General features: G+C 33.7%; 1 protein-coding gene across 1 annotated transcript; it reads right to left on the minus strand.

Moving 5' to 3' along the window:
• Nucleotides 1-5,509: 5,509 nt before the first annotated feature.
• Nucleotides 5,510-6,320, minus strand: LOC131041936 (dehydration-responsive element-binding protein 2C). The gene has a single exon (XM_057975205.2). The coding sequence runs from the start codon at nucleotides 6,282-6,284 to the stop codon at nucleotides 5,571-5,573; it is 714 nt and encodes a 237-aa protein (XP_057831188.2). The 5' UTR covers nucleotides 6,285-6,320; the 3' UTR covers nucleotides 5,510-5,570.
• Nucleotides 6,321-20,851: the final 14,531 nt, after the last annotated feature.

Below are 20,851 nucleotides of genomic sequence, written 5' to 3' on the forward strand. Positions count from 1 at the left end.
ACTAATCTTTTTTGGTATATTTTATCTTCTAACATCCTTTGGTAGCTCTAGAAGTGCAGGAACGAGGAAAGGTATCAGGACAACCCCCGGTCCCTTACTGAGTTTTTCTGTAAACTCACATATTTTAAAATCCTTTTGCAGGTCTGTATCATGATGCTGATTGATAAGGACAAGCTTAGGAGATTCCTGAAGACCGGTCACGCCACTTTTTTAGTATATGAGATGCAGCATGGTTATGAGTGGAGGAGGAACATGGAGGACATTAAAGATTTTGAGAAGACCCTAAACAAAATGAACCAAGAAGTCAAAAAGAACAAGAATACCAAAAAATAGGTGATGGCTATGCTGAGATAGATACAGGAAAGGAAGAAGGTTGTCTGGATTGAAGGGGAAAAGGGGTGGACAACCTGGGTTGATGCCATTGATGGCATCCTACTATAAGCTGTATTAATTTTGTTGTTGGCCCCTTTTTTGTCATGTATATTCTGGTTACTATCTCTTGATTTCTTGCCGGGAGGCCATGCCTCATACTCTCTTTTTGCTGCCTCTATGAGGCCCGGACTCATTCTTGTATAATTGTAACTTTTTGAAATCCTTATTATTAATACAAAAAAAACATTGTTATCAAAAGAAAATAGTAATAAAATAGATTTTAATTTAAAATATAATCATTCAATCATAATTAAAAAAATTAATACAACAAATAATTATAGATTAAATTAATTATAATAATTTTTAATTATTATAAAGAAACATAAATAATTAAAATAATTTTAAACTTAAAGAAAAAGGAAAAAAAAAAAGGAGCAAAATCAGAATTAACTAAATTGGTTTTTTCTTTATCAATATTTTTCTTTTAATTTTTAAGAAACTTCAAAAAGATAGAATATTCTAGTAAAAGAAATAATGTTAAGAGATATTTTGATTAAAATAGACATTTCAATATTAAAAATACAAAGAAATCCAAAAAAAACGTAAAAAAATTATTTCCTAAAAATTTTCTTTAATAAAGTTGGTTTTTTTCTTTTTGAATATTTTTATTTATTTTTTAAGAAACTTAAAAACGATAGAATATTCTAATAAAAGAAATAATATTAAGAGAATAGACATTTCAATTTTTAAAATACAAAGAAATTCCAAAAAAACTAAAAAATTTATCATTCCTAAAAATTTGCTCCTATAACACTATTTTTTTTAAACCATTAAATTTAAAACTATAAATCTCAACTTTACAAAAACCAAGTTTCTTTTTAAAGAAAAAAAAATCACTTTTGATTGGTGCAAACTAAATTGATTAAAGCATTGTCGATTATAATAATTTTTAAATGGAATAATTGGCAATTAAAATAATTTTCTACATCTATCAACATTGTTTACATAAATTTTTCTATCTAGTTTAAGTTTTTAATTAAGTTTTTTTTAAATCACAAAATTCAAATTTTTATTGGAGTATTATTGTTGAATTATCATGTTGGGATGAAGCCCCTCTCAAATTGATAAAAAATATTTAGCTTTAACACATAGTTCCCTCCCATGAAGGGTATCAATCAATGCTAAAAGATTTCCACTACTTTTGAATACAATTGAATCTAGAAACTACCTTTTTTCCAAAATCATTTACCCACTAACTAAATTTAAATAGTTTGTAAAAGATAGTGCACAAATGAAATACTCTCCATACTTATATTTGTCCAAATTACATAAAGTAAATGGATAGATATCAAAATTTAAAATTAAATTAAAATAATCTTTACTCATAAAATATTAATTTAACATTTTTTATTACAATTAAATTATTATTTCATTTTGGACAGCAGGGAAATCATAAGTGATCAGGTTACCTGAGAGGTTAGGAATGGTAGGGATGCCTCCTTTTGGTTTGATTCTTGGTCAGGTGAAGCTGCCCTATGTCACAACCCCTCTCTACATCCTGTTATGGAGGAAACCTATTGCCTCTGGGGGCATAATGTCTGTGATTATGGCTATCCAATCCTAGAAAATGGTATTTCTAAATGGAATTGGAACTCCTTGGACGAGATGGACTTGGATCAGTTTTAGAAGGACTTATTTACTGACATTCTCAACAAAAGGATTATTTTCCCTTCCCCTGATAAGGATATTATTAGGTGGTGTGGCTCCTCTGATGGAAAATACAAGGTATGCTTTGGCTACAAGCTGAAAGAAGCAGCTATAGACAAAAAAGACTAGCCTATTAATCTATTTTGGCATCAACACCTCCTTCCCAAAGCGAGTTCCTTTGTCTGGTTGGCTCGCCAGAGGGAAATCTTAACTCAAGAAAGGCTCCATTCAATGAGTATCAATGGACCCAATAGATGTTCTTTATGTCTAGATCGGGAAGAGACTGTAGATCATCTTCTTCTCCATTATAAATTCTCCAGTCATTGTTGGTGGTATTTCATGGGAAAACTGAGATTATTTGGCCCCTTCCCAGCAAGGCTAGACAAATGGTTTTTGCAATGGCCTAAACTGGTAGGAAAGGTGATTATTTCTCTTCATCCTCCCATCACTTCTGATTTGGGAAATTTTAAAAGAAAGGAATTGCAGAATCTTCCAGGGTAAAGATATGGGCCCTTAGTCTCTTTGTGCGAAAATTGAGAACCACTTGACTAACCTCTTGAATGTGGTGGCCCAATCCAAAACACTTAAGAAAAATTTGTTCATAGACTAGGATTGTAAGATTAAGATGGCTCTTCCAAACCTACTCATTCCTCTGATTTTTGGTCTGGGCTCTCTGGTGGATCAGACCAATCCAAGAGCGGGGGTGATTTGGGATGCACTAGCGGTTGGGTGGAGCAAGGTAAACTTTGATGGTGCTTCTGTAGGCAATCCAGGGCAAAGTGGTATTGGTTGCATTCTAAGGGACTCTGATGGTCTCTATATAAAATAAATCTCCAAAAAGATTAGAGTGGCTACTAATAATGAAGTGGAATTCAGAGTGGCATTAAGAGGTCTTCAGTTAGGGAAGGAGCTTGGGGTGTAGAAAATTCATTTGGAGGGTGACTCATTAAACGTCATTAATGTGATCCACTGCAATAGCACCCCTTGTTGGTGCCTTAACCAGTGGCTTCAATCGATCCTGGTGCTGTTGGCTACCTTTGATGAATTTTGGGTTAGCCATATCTATAGAGAAGGCAATGGTGAAGCTGATAGACTTTCTAAATTGGCTATAAGCATTAGTGACCCCCCCCGAAGATCCACTGATGATGTTTTTTGTTGGGTCGATTGATATTCTCTCCTCACTCAGGTTGGGTCCTATGAAATATGGTGCATGTTGGTGGATCTCCTGATAGGTGCATGCTCTCTATTTCTATCTACCCCCTCCAGTTGTGGAGCAAACCGGTGCTCTGCTCCCCAGTAGCCATGATTCCCCCTCGCCACCTTTTGGTCTTGGTTTTGGTGAAAAGATTGACCGGCTGCCTTGTTAACCGGTTAAGGTCTCCACTTATCATCATGATGTGACGCATTGCCGACACTATTGATTAGTGCCATCTTTTGGCTCATGGCTATTAAATACAAGTGTACTTGAGTATCCAGTTATGACTGTATCTTTTCAAGCTTTGTTTATGATCACTTGATGCTTAAAGTCAATCGACATCAAGTTGAGGAGTTTTGAAGTAGATGGTTAGTCGGATATCGATAGCTCACGCGTGTGGGCATTTATTGGAGACACAGGTGCAGGGTGTCGTATTCTCTAGTTCGATTCCTTGCTATTTAATAAAGGAACACCCCTTGTTTCCACCATAATTTGCTTTCCTCTCTTGGCAACTCGATATGGAGACCCCAATCCTCCTTGAAGCTACTTGTTGATAGATGGCTTTCCTAGGTGAAATCACGAACAAGCATCTACAAGAGGTCCTTTTCTCTCGACATCCTCTCATTCTCCATAGCTTAAAGAGTATCCTGGGAAATGAATTTCTTATGGCTTACCATAGGTACAGAGCCAATGCTGATATTCTAGCCTTTTTTCTTGCAATATTAATCTACATGGGGATTAGTAAACAACAAGAAAAATTGCTAACCCAGATGATGTTCAAGCACCGCTTGTTGGGGGAAATAGATGTTGTATTGGACAATATTGATGCCAATCTCAGAATTCTGCTTCCCCAAAACTACTATATGTCACTTAGCAATGGAGTGGAGGCGAAGAAGCTTGTGATTGTTAATTCTTTGGATTTTGAATCCTTCTAAGCAACTTGGCATGTCATCTCCAAGAACATTGAGTTCTTTCTGAAAGTGGCTGGTATACAAAGCGGTTTCACGTCGAATTAGAGGGCAATTTTTCTCTGTGGTGAAGATCACCTCAGGATCCTTGAGAATGGTGATCTAGTGGATGGAAATGACTGGGGCTTTGGGCTGGGTGAAGAATGGTATCCAAATGGCTACTGACTCCCTAAGGAGAAGGTAGAATCAACAGCTCATTTGAATTGTGGCCCTGAATGTCCCATTGTCTTAGATGCGGCCAATGCTCTCTTGGATGATGCTTCTGATGGCTCTCTACGACTCTGGTTGACTCTAAGCCCTTCGGTCTCTTTGCGTTTTGAGATTGTCTATTTTTGTCTTATGATCTTTGCGTCCTTAAGAGGTCAGTATATTGTTGTCCTCATCTAGTCCTGTGTTGATTTCTCTTTTCCATGGATTAGAGCTATGGTAGGGGGTTTTCTTCTTGATTCTTTCCCCCTACCACTCTTATTGAATCAGACCTTGTATTCTCCTTCTTGTTTAATACAAGGGTGTTGCCCCTCTGCACCTATTTACTTATTAAAAAAATAAAAATAAATAAACAACGGATTTTTAAAATCTATATAAAACAGGTTTGTATAGTCATATTTTTTAAAATCTATTAAATTAAAGCATAGAAAAAATCCTTTATTCATAAAATATTAATTTAACATTTTTTATCAAAATTAAATTGTTATTGAAAATAAATAATCAATGTATTTTAAAAATATATGTAATATAGTCATGTTTTTAAAAATCTATGTAAAATAGACTAAAAGATACAAAAATTTAAGATTAAGGAAAAGAAAAGAAAGTAAGATTTATCTAATAGTAAATTTCATAGAAATAAAATTAAAAATCTATTTTTAAAAAAAATAATTTAAAAAGAAAAATACTGATTATTTATAAAAACAATGTTAATATCATTATATTTTTAAAAATCTATATAAAATAAACCCATAGACATCAAATTTTAAAAATAACAGTCATTTAGTCTTTTCCTTACTCATTTTTTTAGATAAAAATCATACAATAAATCCTATAAAAAATAAAATAAAAAAACTGTTTTTCAAAAAATTAATCATTTTAACATTGCACTTTTTACTTTACTTTCAATTCTTTGGAAAAATGGAATACATATGCACCAAAACTGGCTAGTTTGTTTCTCTCATAAGAATAAGAGAAGCCGTTGCCATTGTAAGTTACGGCTAACGTAATTATTATCGTTTGCAAAATTAACACACAGTCATAAAAGATCTCTTCACTCATCTGCCAATACAAATTTTGCATATATTCCATTGATTGAACAAATACAAATACAATTAATCCGGTTATGAAATTGGCAAGGGCCTGTCAATCCATCGTAACTCGGAGTTTGAGCTCCAATCTAACGGCCAGTCCACAGAATCTAACCGAGAGTCCGGAGAATCTAATTCTGACATACCAATTCTTCGCTTATCTTCTAATTCCAGTCCGAATTCGTTAAACGCCATTACAGAAGATTTCCTTCCTTCATCAGAAGATATTCCATCAACTCCACCCTCATCCAAAAGCCTCAGTAACTCTTCCATATCAGAGTCGCTAAACTCAGGAGAGCAAAACTCTTCCTGTTGATAGTCTATGGTAGAAGCATAATTTTCAGGTTTATGATAGTCTATGGTAGAAGCATAATTTTCAGAAGAATAATTTTCAGGTTTATGATTTTGAGGTTCAGGTGAAGGATTATTAAGGAACGCAGAAGACCCATACATGATTTTAGCAGCACGGTCATATTCAAGAGCAGCATCATCGGCTGTGTCAAAAGTTCCCAACCAGAGGCGCCTTCCTTTGTTGGGTTCTCTTATCTCTGCAACCCATTTGCCCCAAGTGCGCTGCCTCACTCCTCTGTAATGAAATTCTCCATTCTCTGGACCTCCCTTTCCTCTCATGCACCCTTTTCTTGATCCCTTCTGACCTCTTCTTTTCATCTTGTTTGTATTACAGCAGTCCAATTTGGATTCCCATTCATGTAATATCTGTGACACTTTATTTTGCTTTTTCGCCATCTTTATCGAACTCACGCTTGCAAATTTCCAATCAAGATCATGAGAACCTAAACCAATGAAATAAGAGGGTGCTGTCCATATTTATAGACTGGCGGTGCCTTGACGACTACGTTTCCTTTAGTTTCGTGGAAGCTGAACTAAAAGCACAAATGAAAAAAGTTTCGCGTTTTACAACTGTCATTTCACGCTATTTTTAGGTGTATGATATGTGTGAAGCTTCGCGGCGAAGAAACCAGTGCTGTACGCAATTCCACTTCACACGCGGAAAGAAAAAGCATGTTTTTATTTATAAAAAGACACGCTTTATACTATATTAAAGTTTTACTGCGAGTCTACTTTAAAGATGAGACGTTTGACTTTACAGTTTTCTGAGGTAAAAGCTCAGTTTTAATGGAGGAGAGGTACTTTTCTTCACTAAAGGTTGTGTCGCGTCTTCATAAGTAATGTCAAATCACAGCACTTTAAAAGATGAATAATTAGCTTTCAAGAGATTAAATATAGTAGAAAATTATTTGTTATGAATTCAGAGGTATATAAAATAATCATAATTATAATAATTAATTTTATCTTAATTTTAATTTATAATTACATTTATATAATATTTATTATAATTATAATTTTCATAAAATATTATCATAATTAAATTAGTATAGATATCTTAAATACATTTGTTTATTGAGTTATTCTATTTATGTTAAATTATTTTATTTTATTAGTATTATGCAAAACTATTGCAAGTGCTTTAATCAATTAATTTGCACCAATTAAAAGTGATTATTATTTTCCTTTCAAAAAAAACCTGATTTTTGTAAAGTTGAGAGGATCAAATTTTAGGAATGATAGATTTTTTTAGGTTTTTTGGAAATTTCTTTGTATTTTAAAAAATGATTTTTATTTTTTTATTATTTATAATTTTGTAAATAAAATATATTTTTTTCTAAATACACATATAAATTTTAATATTTATTTTTATCTAAAATATAGATACTAAAACCAAATACAACACTTGATTTATTTTAAATTAAATTAAATAATAAATTATATATAAATATTTCTATTAGAAACCAAACCTAATCATATTATATGTATTCTTTATAGTTTTATTTTATATATTTTTTGAAATCATTCTTTTTTTTAATGATTTTTAAAAATCATTAATTTTTTAATCATTTTAATATATATAAAATAATTTAATAAATTTTAATCATAAATTTAAATATTTTTCATTAATTTATTCAAAAAATGTTTATTTTCACTTTTATAATTATTAATAGTTATTTTCTTAAAACTAATTATAATTAATATTACACTATAAATTAATAATTAACTTTGAGATTATTTTTTATTATTACAAGTATATTTATATAATTTTTTTAAATTAAATTAAGATTATGCTTTTAAATATATATATATATATATATATATATATATATATATATATATATATATATATATATATATATATATATATATATATATATATATATTCATTATTAAATTTGTATTATTGTGCCAAAGCCATTTCTGAAAGTGAACCACCTACTTATTAAAATCAATGGTTCAAAATTGAAGATAAGAATGCAAGATTATAGAGATAGAAATAAGGAGGTGGTTCACTTCATATAGCAATGCCTTTGCATAAAAACATGCATTTTAATATTATTTATTAGAAAAAGAATATGCATAAAAAAATTCTATATTTTATTATTTACTTTTAGTAAAAATATCTCTTAATATTATTATTTTTATTAGAATATTATATCTTTGAATAAAAGAAAAAATATTGAAAAAGAAAGAACTGGTTTTATTTAATTCTAATTTTTCTTCTTCTTTTCTTTTTCTTTTTCCATTAAGTTTAAAATTATTTTAATTATTTATATCTTTTTATAATAATTAAAAATTATTATAATTAATTTAATCTATAATTATTTGTCTTATAGAAATTTTAAATATGATTGAATAATTATATTTTAAATTAAAATCTTTCTTTTATTACTATTTTCTTTTGATAAAAATGTCATTTAACATTATCTATTTTATTAGATATTCTATTTTTTATTATTTATTCTAATTCTTCCACTTTTTTTCAAAGATTAATTGTTTTATTAAGTTAAAATTGTATTTTAACTATTTATGTTTATTTTATAAAATTATAAATAATAATTAAAAGATATTAGAATCTATACATTTCGTCGTATTTAAAATTTATTATTATATTTGAACTTTATTCTAATTTATATAATAAAATAAATTTCAACTTAACACTTAAATTAAATGTTTAAAGCAAGAGAGGAAGAAAGAGGAACTAATTTTTGATTACTCATTTCATGCCAATAATTAAAGGATAACCTATGTCTTTGGGAAGTTATGTTTATGTTAACATGTCATTTGATTATTATCTCCATCTGCATCTCTCTCCCTTAACCTTATTTCCTTACCTCTCCCTATATATCTGTCTCTTTTCCCCTTCTATCCTTCTCACTCTATATATCTCTTTATCTCTCCTGCTCTCTCTCTTTCTCTCTCCCCCCTCTCTATCTATTCATATATCTTTCTCCCTTTTTATATCTATCTCTATATCTCTTTTACTCACACACACATTCCCTCTTTCTCCCTCCTTATCTCTATATCTATATCTATCTCACTCATACAAACACACACTCTAGCCTATTTCTGCCCTATCTCTATTCCATCTCACTATCTCTAGATATTATACACTCCTCTTCCTTCATCTGAATCACTCTCTTTATATCCCTCTCCCACTTTTTCTCTTCTTCCATCTCTCCCCCTTTATATTATACAAGATATTTAGGTCCTCTAGATCCTTTTTATCAATATATATATATATATATATATATATATATATATATATATATATATATATATATCCCTTCTCTCCTTTATATCCTATCTCTCCCTATTTCCCCATCACTCCCTCTTTTTATATCTCTCTACTTCTGCTCTCTCTAATGTATACACACACACACACACACACACACCATATTTCTCCCCCCTCTCTCTCTTTATATATACCTCTATATATTTCCCCATATTTATCTCTCTCCCTCTCTCCAAAGTCTAAACCTTTCTCTCTATTACTTACCTTTGTTAGCTATTTTCTCTCACTCTAACCTACCCCTCTCTTTCTCTAATTCACTCCATATCTCTTGCACAAGTGTAACGTGTACATACAAAATGGTCAGAAAAAAAACTAATCTCCAAGATAATGCAAAAACCAAATAATGTGTGAGGGTTCATACCATGTTGGCACACCATCCAAAAACTTCTAAAATAGCTCATATGCAACCACGTGGTACCACACGAACCAAAATATAATAGGTTAACCCTAAATAATCTCTATTAAAACGTACCAACACAATTGATTCAATCTTCAATGTGGACCACCACACTTACTCGTGGATGACCAAAATAGATTCATGAAAAATACATGAACCCAAAACAACGAATTGCATCACTCTAACCAACTAATGGTAGAGGAATGCAACACATTCCTACACATTGTTGCTCTATCATTGAACCAACTAAAGGCAGAGGAATGCAACACATTCCTACACATTGTTGCTCTATCATTGAACCAACCAAAACTTAGACATAAATTTCTTCAACTATAAAACATGTGAACATATGAAATCTGAAATATGATGACCTCATATATATTCATAAGTATCATACTACAATCGCATAATCATCTTACACATATCTGCCATAATTTGGACCAAAAGACCTAATTGATAGAGTGTTCACTGGAATAGTCATACTTCACTAAATCACAATTACAGACCACAAAGACTATCACTAAATCACAACTGCGAACCAAAGATTAATTTTTAATTATAATTATATAGATTTTATAAACAAATTAGGATTATATTCTTATGAAAAATGTACATTTTTACAATAATATTTATATTATATTATTACATCGAAGGTGTTCCTTATATGAACTTTACAAGCTCAATTGGACGATCTATGGTTGATATCATGTTAGAAGCTTGGAAGATGATTGAAAAGTTGACAACCATTAGATTAAAAAGCAACATAAATCTTACAAAATTTATTTAAACTCACCACTATATTAAATATTATATTTTTGTTTAAAAACAATATCATTTGACAATATATAATATTTTTTATAATTAGATAGACAAATTCATTTTATTTTAAATTGTGTTGGTGTAAATAAATATTCATTATGGATATTATTACACTTTACTTAAGTTAAATTAGGACAATGCATCTCTTCGTAGTTTGGATTTGAGACACTTAGGGAAGTGTGCACATAGGGATAGAGCTTTTAGGAGAAATTCTACCTTTTGTGGTCTTGTTTTGTTGTTACACTCCACATTTGGTGGGTCATCCACCTCTTGTGGAATATTATATTATTTCTCCTACCTACCCCTACTATTTCTTACCTACCCTTGTTTCCCATTGAGCCACATGTCATGATTGTGTGCTCATACATCCATATGGTCTTGCCTATATAAGAAGGCCTATATTCATTGTATTGGTGAATCCAGTTGATCATTTTCATATTGACGAGAATACAGTGTGTTCTTGTCATTCTTTTGTCTCTATTTTTATACTTTTCATTGTGCCCTTGATCTTGGCAAAATCTCACATGGTATCAGAGCCATTGGGGCTTCATTGATTGGTTTTTGGAGACATCGTGGAAGGCTTCTATTTTCAGATTTGAGGAACTATGCTTTTTGGAGGCATCTTGGAGCATTTTCAACCTCACCATTGCATCCAGGAGGCCGTTTCCATAAAAATTGAGTATAAATTTGACCTATTTTGGCGAAAATCAATTTTTGGGTGTGGAGGAAATTTTCTGCCCAATTCGGGAGGTACAGTACGAAATTTTTCAGATTTTTTTTTCAAAAAAAAAAAAAATTGAAAATTATTTTTTGGGATCCGTACCTTTTGCCCAGTCAACAATGTCGAGTCAGCATTTTCTTTGGAAATTTTTAGACCCCTCTCCATTGAGTAGTTTGGATTTTTGGGTCAACTTTGGAGGCCCATAACTTGCTCAATTTTGCTCCTTTTTGGGTGCAATTATTTTTGACTTGGGCTAATTTTTTGTGCTCTTCATAGTGGTGTGGTTATTTTCTGATTTTGGTGCATAGGGTTTTCAAAAATTTTTAGATTCTCTCAGTTGTACCTGTCCAATCCTCAATTCTGCAACTTCAAAGGCCTCGTTTGAGCTCATACGACCTCCTTTTCAGGTGCCATTTTTTTTGAAGTGCATGTTTTTTCATCTACTTTTTTAATCTATGATCATATTTTAGAGATTTTAAGTAGAAATTATATTTTCAGATATTGGTCTTATTTGGCCTATTTGGAACTTGTAAAATTGCTTGGATCTTAGCTTAGATCTCTTGCATTATTAGTTTGAGTCTCTTTTGGCCTTATTGAGGTAGTTGTAAAATTGAAATCAGAAGTCCACTTTGCCATTTTTTTCAAGTGGCCCATTGTACATGCACTAAGTATAAAGTGCCAAATCATCACTTTTGGCGGGGTTCTTTGATTAAGTGAATTTGGGGGGCTGTCTTGTATGATTGTGCCTCTCTTTCCTTGTGATCTTTCATTTTTGTTTCAATGAGTCCTCATAAATTTCCACCTTTAACTCCACATAATTATGCATCATGGAAAATTAAAGTATGGAGCAAATTAATGGAAAAAGGTCTCATGCATTACATAGATGGAACAATAGCACCACCACCTAATCCTAAGGTTGATCCTAATTCTTAGTTAGAATGGATCACTAAGAATTGCATGGCTCTTGGAACTTTGCGCAAGTATGTATCAGATGACCTCATCTTTCATATTGAGAAGTGTACTACAATCAAAGATGCTTGGGATATGTTTCAGAAATTGTATGGTCAAGTTGATGAAATCAGAGGTTATAAGATTGACAATGAGCTCACCAACTTGGATCCCAAGAGTTTTGATACAATCCAAGATTATGTCACCAAAGCAAATGAGCTAAGAGCAAAGCTTAAGGATTGTGGAATTGACAAAAAGGATGCTCAGTTGATATTCAACTTGTTGGACAAGCTTGCACCAGAATATGCAACATTTGTGTCTAGCTTCCAAACTCATTGTTTGACAGTGGGGAGTTCCTATGTTATGCCTTCATTTGATGCTTTCACATAAATGTTGATACTGGAACAATCTAAGTTGTTGAACATGGGGTTTCTCAAGTCTTCAAAGTCCAAGGCTTTGGTGGCTAATCAAGGGAATTAAGGAAGTCAAGGCAAAGATTCCAACAAGAAGAAGAAGCAATCTAAGTCACAGCCACAACAAGAAAAAGGACAATCATCCTCTCCATCACAAGGCGATTTTTCATCCTCTTCCAAGAAGGGGATACCACCTAAGAAGGATAAGCCAACTTGTGCATATTGCAAGAAGTATGGTCTTGATGAGCATCGATGCCACACAAAGCAAGTTGATGAGTTAACTAATCTTCTTAAGAAAAACAACATCAACTTGCCATCCACCTACACAAAGAAGGATTCATCTCCTTCCTCTTCCTCACAGTCTAAGGGAAAAGGGCAAGCATTTGTGGCTACAACAGGTTCTTCACAACAATGGATACTTGACTCGGGTGCCTCATATCACATGGGTTCTACAAAGGAGCAGTTTTCTTCATTGGAGCCATCTAAGGTACCTCACATTTACATAGGTGATGATACACAAGTAGAGGTTGAAGGGAAAGGTTCAGTTGACATGGATGATGGAACATTTGAGAATGTTCTCTATGTTCCTAACTTGTCTACCAACCTTCTCTCTATCTACCAAATCACTCACTATGGGAATGGGAAAAAGGTTGAGTTTACACCTATTCAGTTGTGGTAAAGGAACTTGATGATGATACCTTGGTAGCAGTGGGACAAGTCAATGACAACTCAAGGCTTTATTCATTCTCCCACTTTGTGCCAAGTTCACCTTCTAGGGCCTTGCTTACTCATTCAAATTCAAAAAGTAAGCTATGGCATGAGCGGTTTGGTCATCTCAACTACTGCTATCTTCAACAGCTCAGCACTAAAGACATGGTCACAGGTCTACGTCGAATCATTTTTTCAGAGGGTGTATGTTCAGGTTGTTCCATGGGCAAGCATCCTAAGGAAAAGTTTGATAAGGGGAAAGCTTGGAGATATTTGGAAGTTCTTCAAGTTGTTCACAGCGATGTAGTAGGTCCATTTCCAGCACCTTCATTTAGTAAGGCCTGCTATGTCCTCACCTTCATTGATGACTACTCCTGCTTCACTTGGGTCTACTTTCTTATTCATAAGAGTGAAGTATTTGATAGATTTTAGGACTTCAAGACTCGTGTGGAGAAGCAATCTGGGAAAGTGGTGAAGATTCTTCGTACAGATAATGGAAGGGAATATGTGAAAAAGAGACCTGAGGATTTTTGTAGATTTGAGGGGATTGATCTTTAGCATTCTGTAGCATACACTCCATAGCATAACAGAGTTGCAAAATGCAAGAATAGAACTCTCAAAGAAATGGCTAGCTGTATGATTCATGCATGTTCTCTTAATCCTTCTTTTTGGGCCGAGGCTATCAGTTGTGCCACACACATCTAGAATCAGGTTCCTCACAAAGCTTTGTAAGGTATTACTCCTTTTGAAGCTTGGGCTAGTAGGAAACCGATTGTGAGACATTTGAGAGTCTTTGGGTGTCTTGCATGGGCTTGTATACCTCCACAGAAATGCAAGGCATTGGAACCATAGAGTTGACCTTGCATATTTATTGGATATCCTGAGGGTGTTAAGGCATATAGATTGATGGATCCTGAGACACATGAGGTGTTCATTGAGAGGAGTGTACACTTTGAGGAAAGCTCTCCTAGCTTAGCCTCTCTACCTCCTCCACCTTACTCCATTGTTGATAGTGATGTTAGTGATTTAGATGATGAGACTCCTTCAACTCTGACTCGCAGGGTTACCCCTCCATAGGGTCCACTTGCAGTTCAGGAGCCTTGTTCTCCACCTCCATCTAGACCTCATTGGGCTCAATAGACACTTGAGTCTGCGGGTTCTCTTGTTGGGGATCCTTCAGATACATGGAGAACTTGATCACAACATCAGGATCTTCCACATGCATTCATTGCTACCACTTCCGATCCACAGACATTTCGGGAAGCATCAGGGGTTTCTGAGTGTGACCAAGCTATGGAGGAAGAGTATAGTTCCTTGATGAGGAACAACACATGGGATTTAGTCCATCTCCCTAAGGGGAGAAAGATGGTTTGATGTAAGTGGATCTATCAGACCAAGTTTGCAGCGGATGGTAGTGTGGATAAGCACAAGGCTCGGCTTGTTGCGAAAGGTTTCTCCTAGGTAGCAGGTGTTGACTATACTGAGACCTTTGCGCCCATAGCTAAGATGAACTCCATTCACTTGACACTTGCTATTGCTGCAACTCATGGTTGGGTTGTACATCAAATGGATGTGAAGAGTGCTTTTCTTCATGGTGACCTTGATGAGGAGATTTATATGGAGCAGCCACAGGGTTTCATCCAGGATATTTCCTTGGTTTGCAAACTAAGGAAATCTCTCTATGGCCTTAAGCAAGCCCCCAGGGCTTGGTATGCCAAGATGGATTCCTTTCTTCTCTCAGCAGGGTTCATCAGGTGTCATTCTGATCCAAATGTCTATATTTTGTGATAGGATGACTCTCACTTGATACTTGTGCTCTATGTTGAAGATTTGATCATTACAAGGAGTACCGCATCCATCATTAGCAAGGTCAAATCTGCTTTGCATGACAAATTTGCTATGACTGACTTGGGTCTTTTGCACTACTTTCTCAGGATAGAGATTTCATAGTCACCTTCCGAGATTACACTATCACAGCCCAAGTATGCTCTTGATCTACTTTCACGCTTTCATATGGCTGATTGTAAGCCTGCACCGACTCCCTTTCTTTCATGAGTCAAGCTTGAGGCTCAGTGTTCTTCTCCACCAATTGATGCCACTTTTTATTGTTAGCTTGTGGGTAGTCTCATCTACTTGACCCATACATGCCCTGATATTTCATTTGCAGTTGGCATGGTTTCCCACTTCATGTAAGAACCACATGAGCTTCATTGGAAATCCGCCAAACGCGTCCTTCATTACATCCAGGGTACACATCACTATGGGATTCACTATGCAACAGGCACAAGACTTCGCTTGGTTGGTTACACAAACTCTGATTGGGCTGGTGATCTTGATGATCATAAGTCTACTTCCGGTTACAGTTTTCACCTTGGTTCAGGCCCCATTTGTTGGCGGAGCAAGAAGAAACATGCTATTGCTCTCTCTTCGACTGAGGCTGAGTATCAAGGTGTTGTTAATGCAATGACTGAGACCATTTGGCTCTAGCAGATTCTCATAGAGTTTGGGTTCACCACTCCATGGCTGACAGTTCTACATTGTGAGAATCAGAGTGCTATTGCAATCTTGAACAACCCGGTCCAGCACCAGTGGAGCAAACACATCGAGATTCATATGCACTATATCCGAGAGCTCATTCAGGAGTAGGTCATTGATTTGCAGTATTGTCCTACAGCAGAGCAGGTTGCTGACATATTCACCAAACCTTTCACTGAGAGTAAGTTCCAACAGTTGCGAGCTCTCTTGGGGGTGCAGGATGTGTCATTAGGGGGGGTCAGCTGACTTCTCCTTCCTCTCTTATGGGGGGGAATTTTTCCTCTTTGAGGTTTTGTCCGTCTTCTTTGAGAGTCTTTTCTACATTCATCTCTCTTTTGGGGGGGAGTTTTTTCCCACTGGGTTTTCTCCCTTTCTCCATTTGTGAGAGATTGCATTGCATAGTTTTTCTTGCATTTGCATATTGTACATGGGTACCTATCATGGCCTAGTAGCCGGGACCCATCTTGCATTGTTGACTTAAGTCTTCATTTCCCTAAGTTGCACTTAAGGGGGGGTGTTGGTGTAAATAAATATTCATTATGGATATTATTACACTTTACTTAAGTTAACTTAGTATAATGCATCTCTTCGTAGTTTGGATTTGAGACACTTAGGGAGGTGTGCACATAGGGATAGAGCTTGTAGGAGAAATTCCACCTTTTGTGGTCTTGTTTAGTTGTTACACTCCACATTCAGTGGGTCATCCACCTCTTGCAGAATATTATATTATTTCTCCTACCTACCCCTAGAATTTCTTACCTACCCTTGTTTCCCATTGAGCCACATGTCATGATTGTGTGCTTGTACATCCATATGGCCTTGCCTATATAAGAAGGCCTATATTCATTGTATTGGCAGTCTAGTTGATCATTTTCATATTGATGAGAATACAGTTTGTTCTTGTCATTCTTTTGTCTCTATTTTTATACTTTTCATTGTGCCCTTGATCTTGGCAAAATCTCACAAATTGATTTTCTTGCTAAAAGTGATTTTATAAATAAAATAGAATATTTTTTAATTAATATATATTTATTTAATATTTGATATATTTAATTTTATTTAATTTACTAATCATTTAAAAATTCTAATATGAAATACTAAGAAAAAATAATAAATTAGAATTGAAAGTTTGTTTTAAATCAAAATTTTAGACTTTCACTTATTAGTACTTGGTGTAGGCAATCCTATGGCATTCAATGAAGCTCATTTATTCAATAAGTTTTCACCAATCAAAAGTGATTATTAGTTTTTCTTGAAAAAAAACTTGGTTTTTGTAAAGTTAAGATTTATATTTTTAAATTTAAGATATTGTAAATCTTATCTACACTATGATTGGTTTAAAAAATGTGGTGTTATAGGAGCAAGTTTTTAGGGATGATAGATTTTTTTAGGTTGTTTTGGATTTCTTTCTATTTTAAAAACTGAAATGTCTATTTTAAATATTATTTTTTTATTTTTTATTATTTATAATATTGTAAATAAAATGTTTTTTTCTAAATAAACATATAAATTTTAATAATTATTTTTTATCTCAAAATATATATAATAAAACCAATTACAAGGATTTCATTTAGTTTAAATGAAATTAAATAAACAACAAAATACAAATATTTCTATTAAAAAATAAACCTAATTATTATATGTATTCTATATAATTATATTTTATATATGTTTTGAAATCATTCTATTTTTTAATACTTTTTGAAAATCATAATTTTTTTAATCATTTTAATATATACAAAATAGTTTAATAACTTTTAGTCATAAATTTAAATATTTTTCATTGAGTAATTTAAAAAATGTCTATTTTCAGTTTTATAATTATTAATAGTTATTTTATTAAAACTAATTATAATTAATATTACATATATATAAAAAAATATAATATTATACTACAAATTAGTAATTATATTTGAGATTAATTTTTTTTATTAAAATAGTTCAAAACATATATATCATATCCATTCTGAGGATGTAATCAGACTGGTGTTCTATAGTCACTCTCTAGAGTATCATTTTTAACATATATTTCAAAAATAGCCATAGCCCTATGTCAGATCACTTAGCTTTACATCATGTACAATATATAAGAGGTTTTGTATGACAAAATTGCCTCCTGTGTCAATATACATATAAAAAAAATAACACTGGTCAATGAGCACCTAAAACATTCTCCCTAATCCTAGGAGAAGGATCATCTGCATCTTCATTCTTGAGCATCTGCATATACTGTGCCAATGCATCAATCTCCTTTGGGTGTAACATATTCATGTGTTTCTTGAAGTATTGAACAAACTGGATATTTGGCTTCCAAATCTGAAGAACACCCTCCCGAACTAGAATCATGAACCTGTCTTTTGAGATCTCTAAAACAATAGAAACCTGATACATAATGAAAAAGTGTGTGAGTTTATTATTAAACCCAGTAAGCCTCCTCCTCTTGTTTTGAAATACCTCTCCATTTATTTCTTTCCAGAGAAACCATAGGATTTCACAAAACAATATAGACCAAAACTGGTTCAACCTAAGATCAAAAGGCTCCACAAACCCAACAATGATTTCACTCCAAGAAGGACTAGGCCAATGGTTCCAGACAATAGTAGAGCTAAGTAATATGGACCACACACCATGGGCAAAATCACATTAAAATAACAAATTCCCAAAAGACTCTTGGATATTGCACACTCTACACCTATTAGGTTTAGGACCCACAACAGATAAAACAAAACCAACAACTAACTTTTTCAGAAGTAGAAACCATCTAAAACAAGATTTCTTAGGATCAATGGGGGAGTGCCAAAAAAAATAAAAAACAAATTGCCACCTGGACTTAGGCCATTCAAGACCCCAACATTGATTGACTCAAGTGAAGATAGAGTAATCATCCTTCAACATCATGTAGATCTGCTTAGTAAAAATGTCCAAAAAATAAGAGCCATCCAACCATTTTAGTTGTTTCAAAAAGGAATGATTATCCAAAATATTGCTAGGAAAAAAACAATAAGAGAATATGTTTTCTTTTGTGAGGGAGGAATCCCATATTTAGAGCCGATCTCTGTCTAAGAACCTATCCCATTGTCTACATGGCTAATTAGAGAAATACCTTTATCATTCCAAATTTTAGTAGAGCAACTTTGAGTCAGAGCAAGAGGTTTATTATTTGAGTTCACCCCTCACCAGATAGATTTGTCCATAACAAAATATGAAGGAGAATTACCTATAGAATCCTTAGAGGGGAGTAAACTCCTTACATGTGACCATGCCTTCCATAGTGAAGCAAATACATTAGAACCAAACACCTTCATGTTATAATCCCCTAAAGCAATATCACATAAAGGGATATTCTTCCATTTTTTGCCTTTTTTAATAACAAACCTTTCAATATTATTTTTGATCAGCACCTTCCATGGTTCATTGCCATTCAAATATTTGACAATCCATTTAGATGCTAGGGAAATGCCATGGGCCCTGATGTGTTTGATACCCAATCCACCCATAATCCTTGGTCTACAACACCAATTCCAATTCACACAATGTCTCTTATTATGACCCATCCCATCAGACCATAAAAAGTCCCTCATGATCTTCTCAAGCTTGTTGGTTTGATAGTTAGCAAACAACCATGCAAATTCACAATAAATAAGATGAGAGGAAAGAACCTTTTGCACAATTTGCACTCTTCTAGCCAAGGAGAGAAGTTGAGTCTGCCATTTTAAGTGCTTCCTCTCAATTTTAGAATATAACCAAAGCCACATATCTTGAGTAGAAAGGTTAATAGAAAAAGGAATACCAAGATATCTAACAATATAATTTCATCCAGCCCACTACCAACCTTTGCAGGAGACCCAACTTGGAGGAACATCAAACCAACCAAGAACTGTAGATTCGTGAGGAGATACCTTTGCTCTAGAAGCCAAGGAGAAAAACTGCAATCTATTTATAGCATTATCAAAATTTTCCTCATTCAAAACAAAAAATAAAGCAGTATCATCAACAAATTGAGCATTGATTAGATCTTCAAAATTAGGTAAGGTTGGCCCTGTGATAGAAGGAATGAGACCAAGAGATCTTAGAATGTAGAAAAGTGCATCAACAACAATGCCAAACAAGGCTGGGGCAATGGGGCAACCTTGCCTGATAGATCTCCTTAGGGGGATAGGTTCAAAGAATTCACCATTAATCTCAACAAATGTGGAAGAGTCCTTACAGAGAATATCAATCCATCTACAGAAGTAGGAAGGAACTCCAAAATATTGCAACATTCCTCTAATGAAGGGCCACTCAATTCTGTCATATGCTTTCTCAAAGTCCAGAAGAATCATTGCAACATTTTGCTTGTCAGCTTTAGCCCAATGCATTGCCTCCCAACTAGTAACCAAATTTTCTAGGATATATCTACCTTTAATGAATCTAGTCTAAGTGGTAGAGATGAAGTTGTTTAATAACCCAGCAATCCTCCTTGCTAATACTTTTGCAACAATCTTGTATGAGATATTCAGTAGGGTAATAGGTCTCCAGTTTTTAACAACTTATCCCCACCTTTAAGTAGTAGTTTGATGACACCTCTATTGATGTTTTCCCCAAGAGAACCCTGATTAAATGCATCTTCATATAGGGCAAACATTTCCAAGCTTATCCATTCCTAGTGCATCTTATAGAATTCTACAGGTAACCCATCTAACCCTGGGGACTTACCATTGGCCAGTGAACTGATAGCAACTTTAATCTCCTCAAGTGAGATGTTTTGGCCCAGAGCCTTAGCCTCCTCACAAGAAATTTTTGTAGGGATTAACAACAAGCATTTCTCAAGAGCCTCCTGATTTATAACACCATGTGTTAGATTCTATGACAGTCCCACAAACACTAAGAGAGGGGGTTGAATCAGTGTCTAACCAGTAAGTTGAATATTTAAACTTATTTATAACTTTGCAACCTAAAACAGTGTATCAATAAACAAGAATTAATGCAGTAAATAGAAATAATAGAGACAACATAGAAACACACCATAACACAAGATATTTTAACGAGGAAACCCAATGTGGGAAAAACCTCGATGGGATTTGTGACCCACAATATTTACTCACTGGCTAATGAATAAATACTACTTATAATAGGGGCCTGCACATG

The sequence above is a fragment of the Cryptomeria japonica genome, chromosome 1 (assembly GCF_030272615.1).
Source record: "Cryptomeria japonica chromosome 1, Sugi_1.0, whole genome shotgun sequence".
Lineage (NCBI taxonomy): Eukaryota > Viridiplantae > Streptophyta > Pinopsida > Cupressales > Cupressaceae > Cryptomeria > Cryptomeria japonica.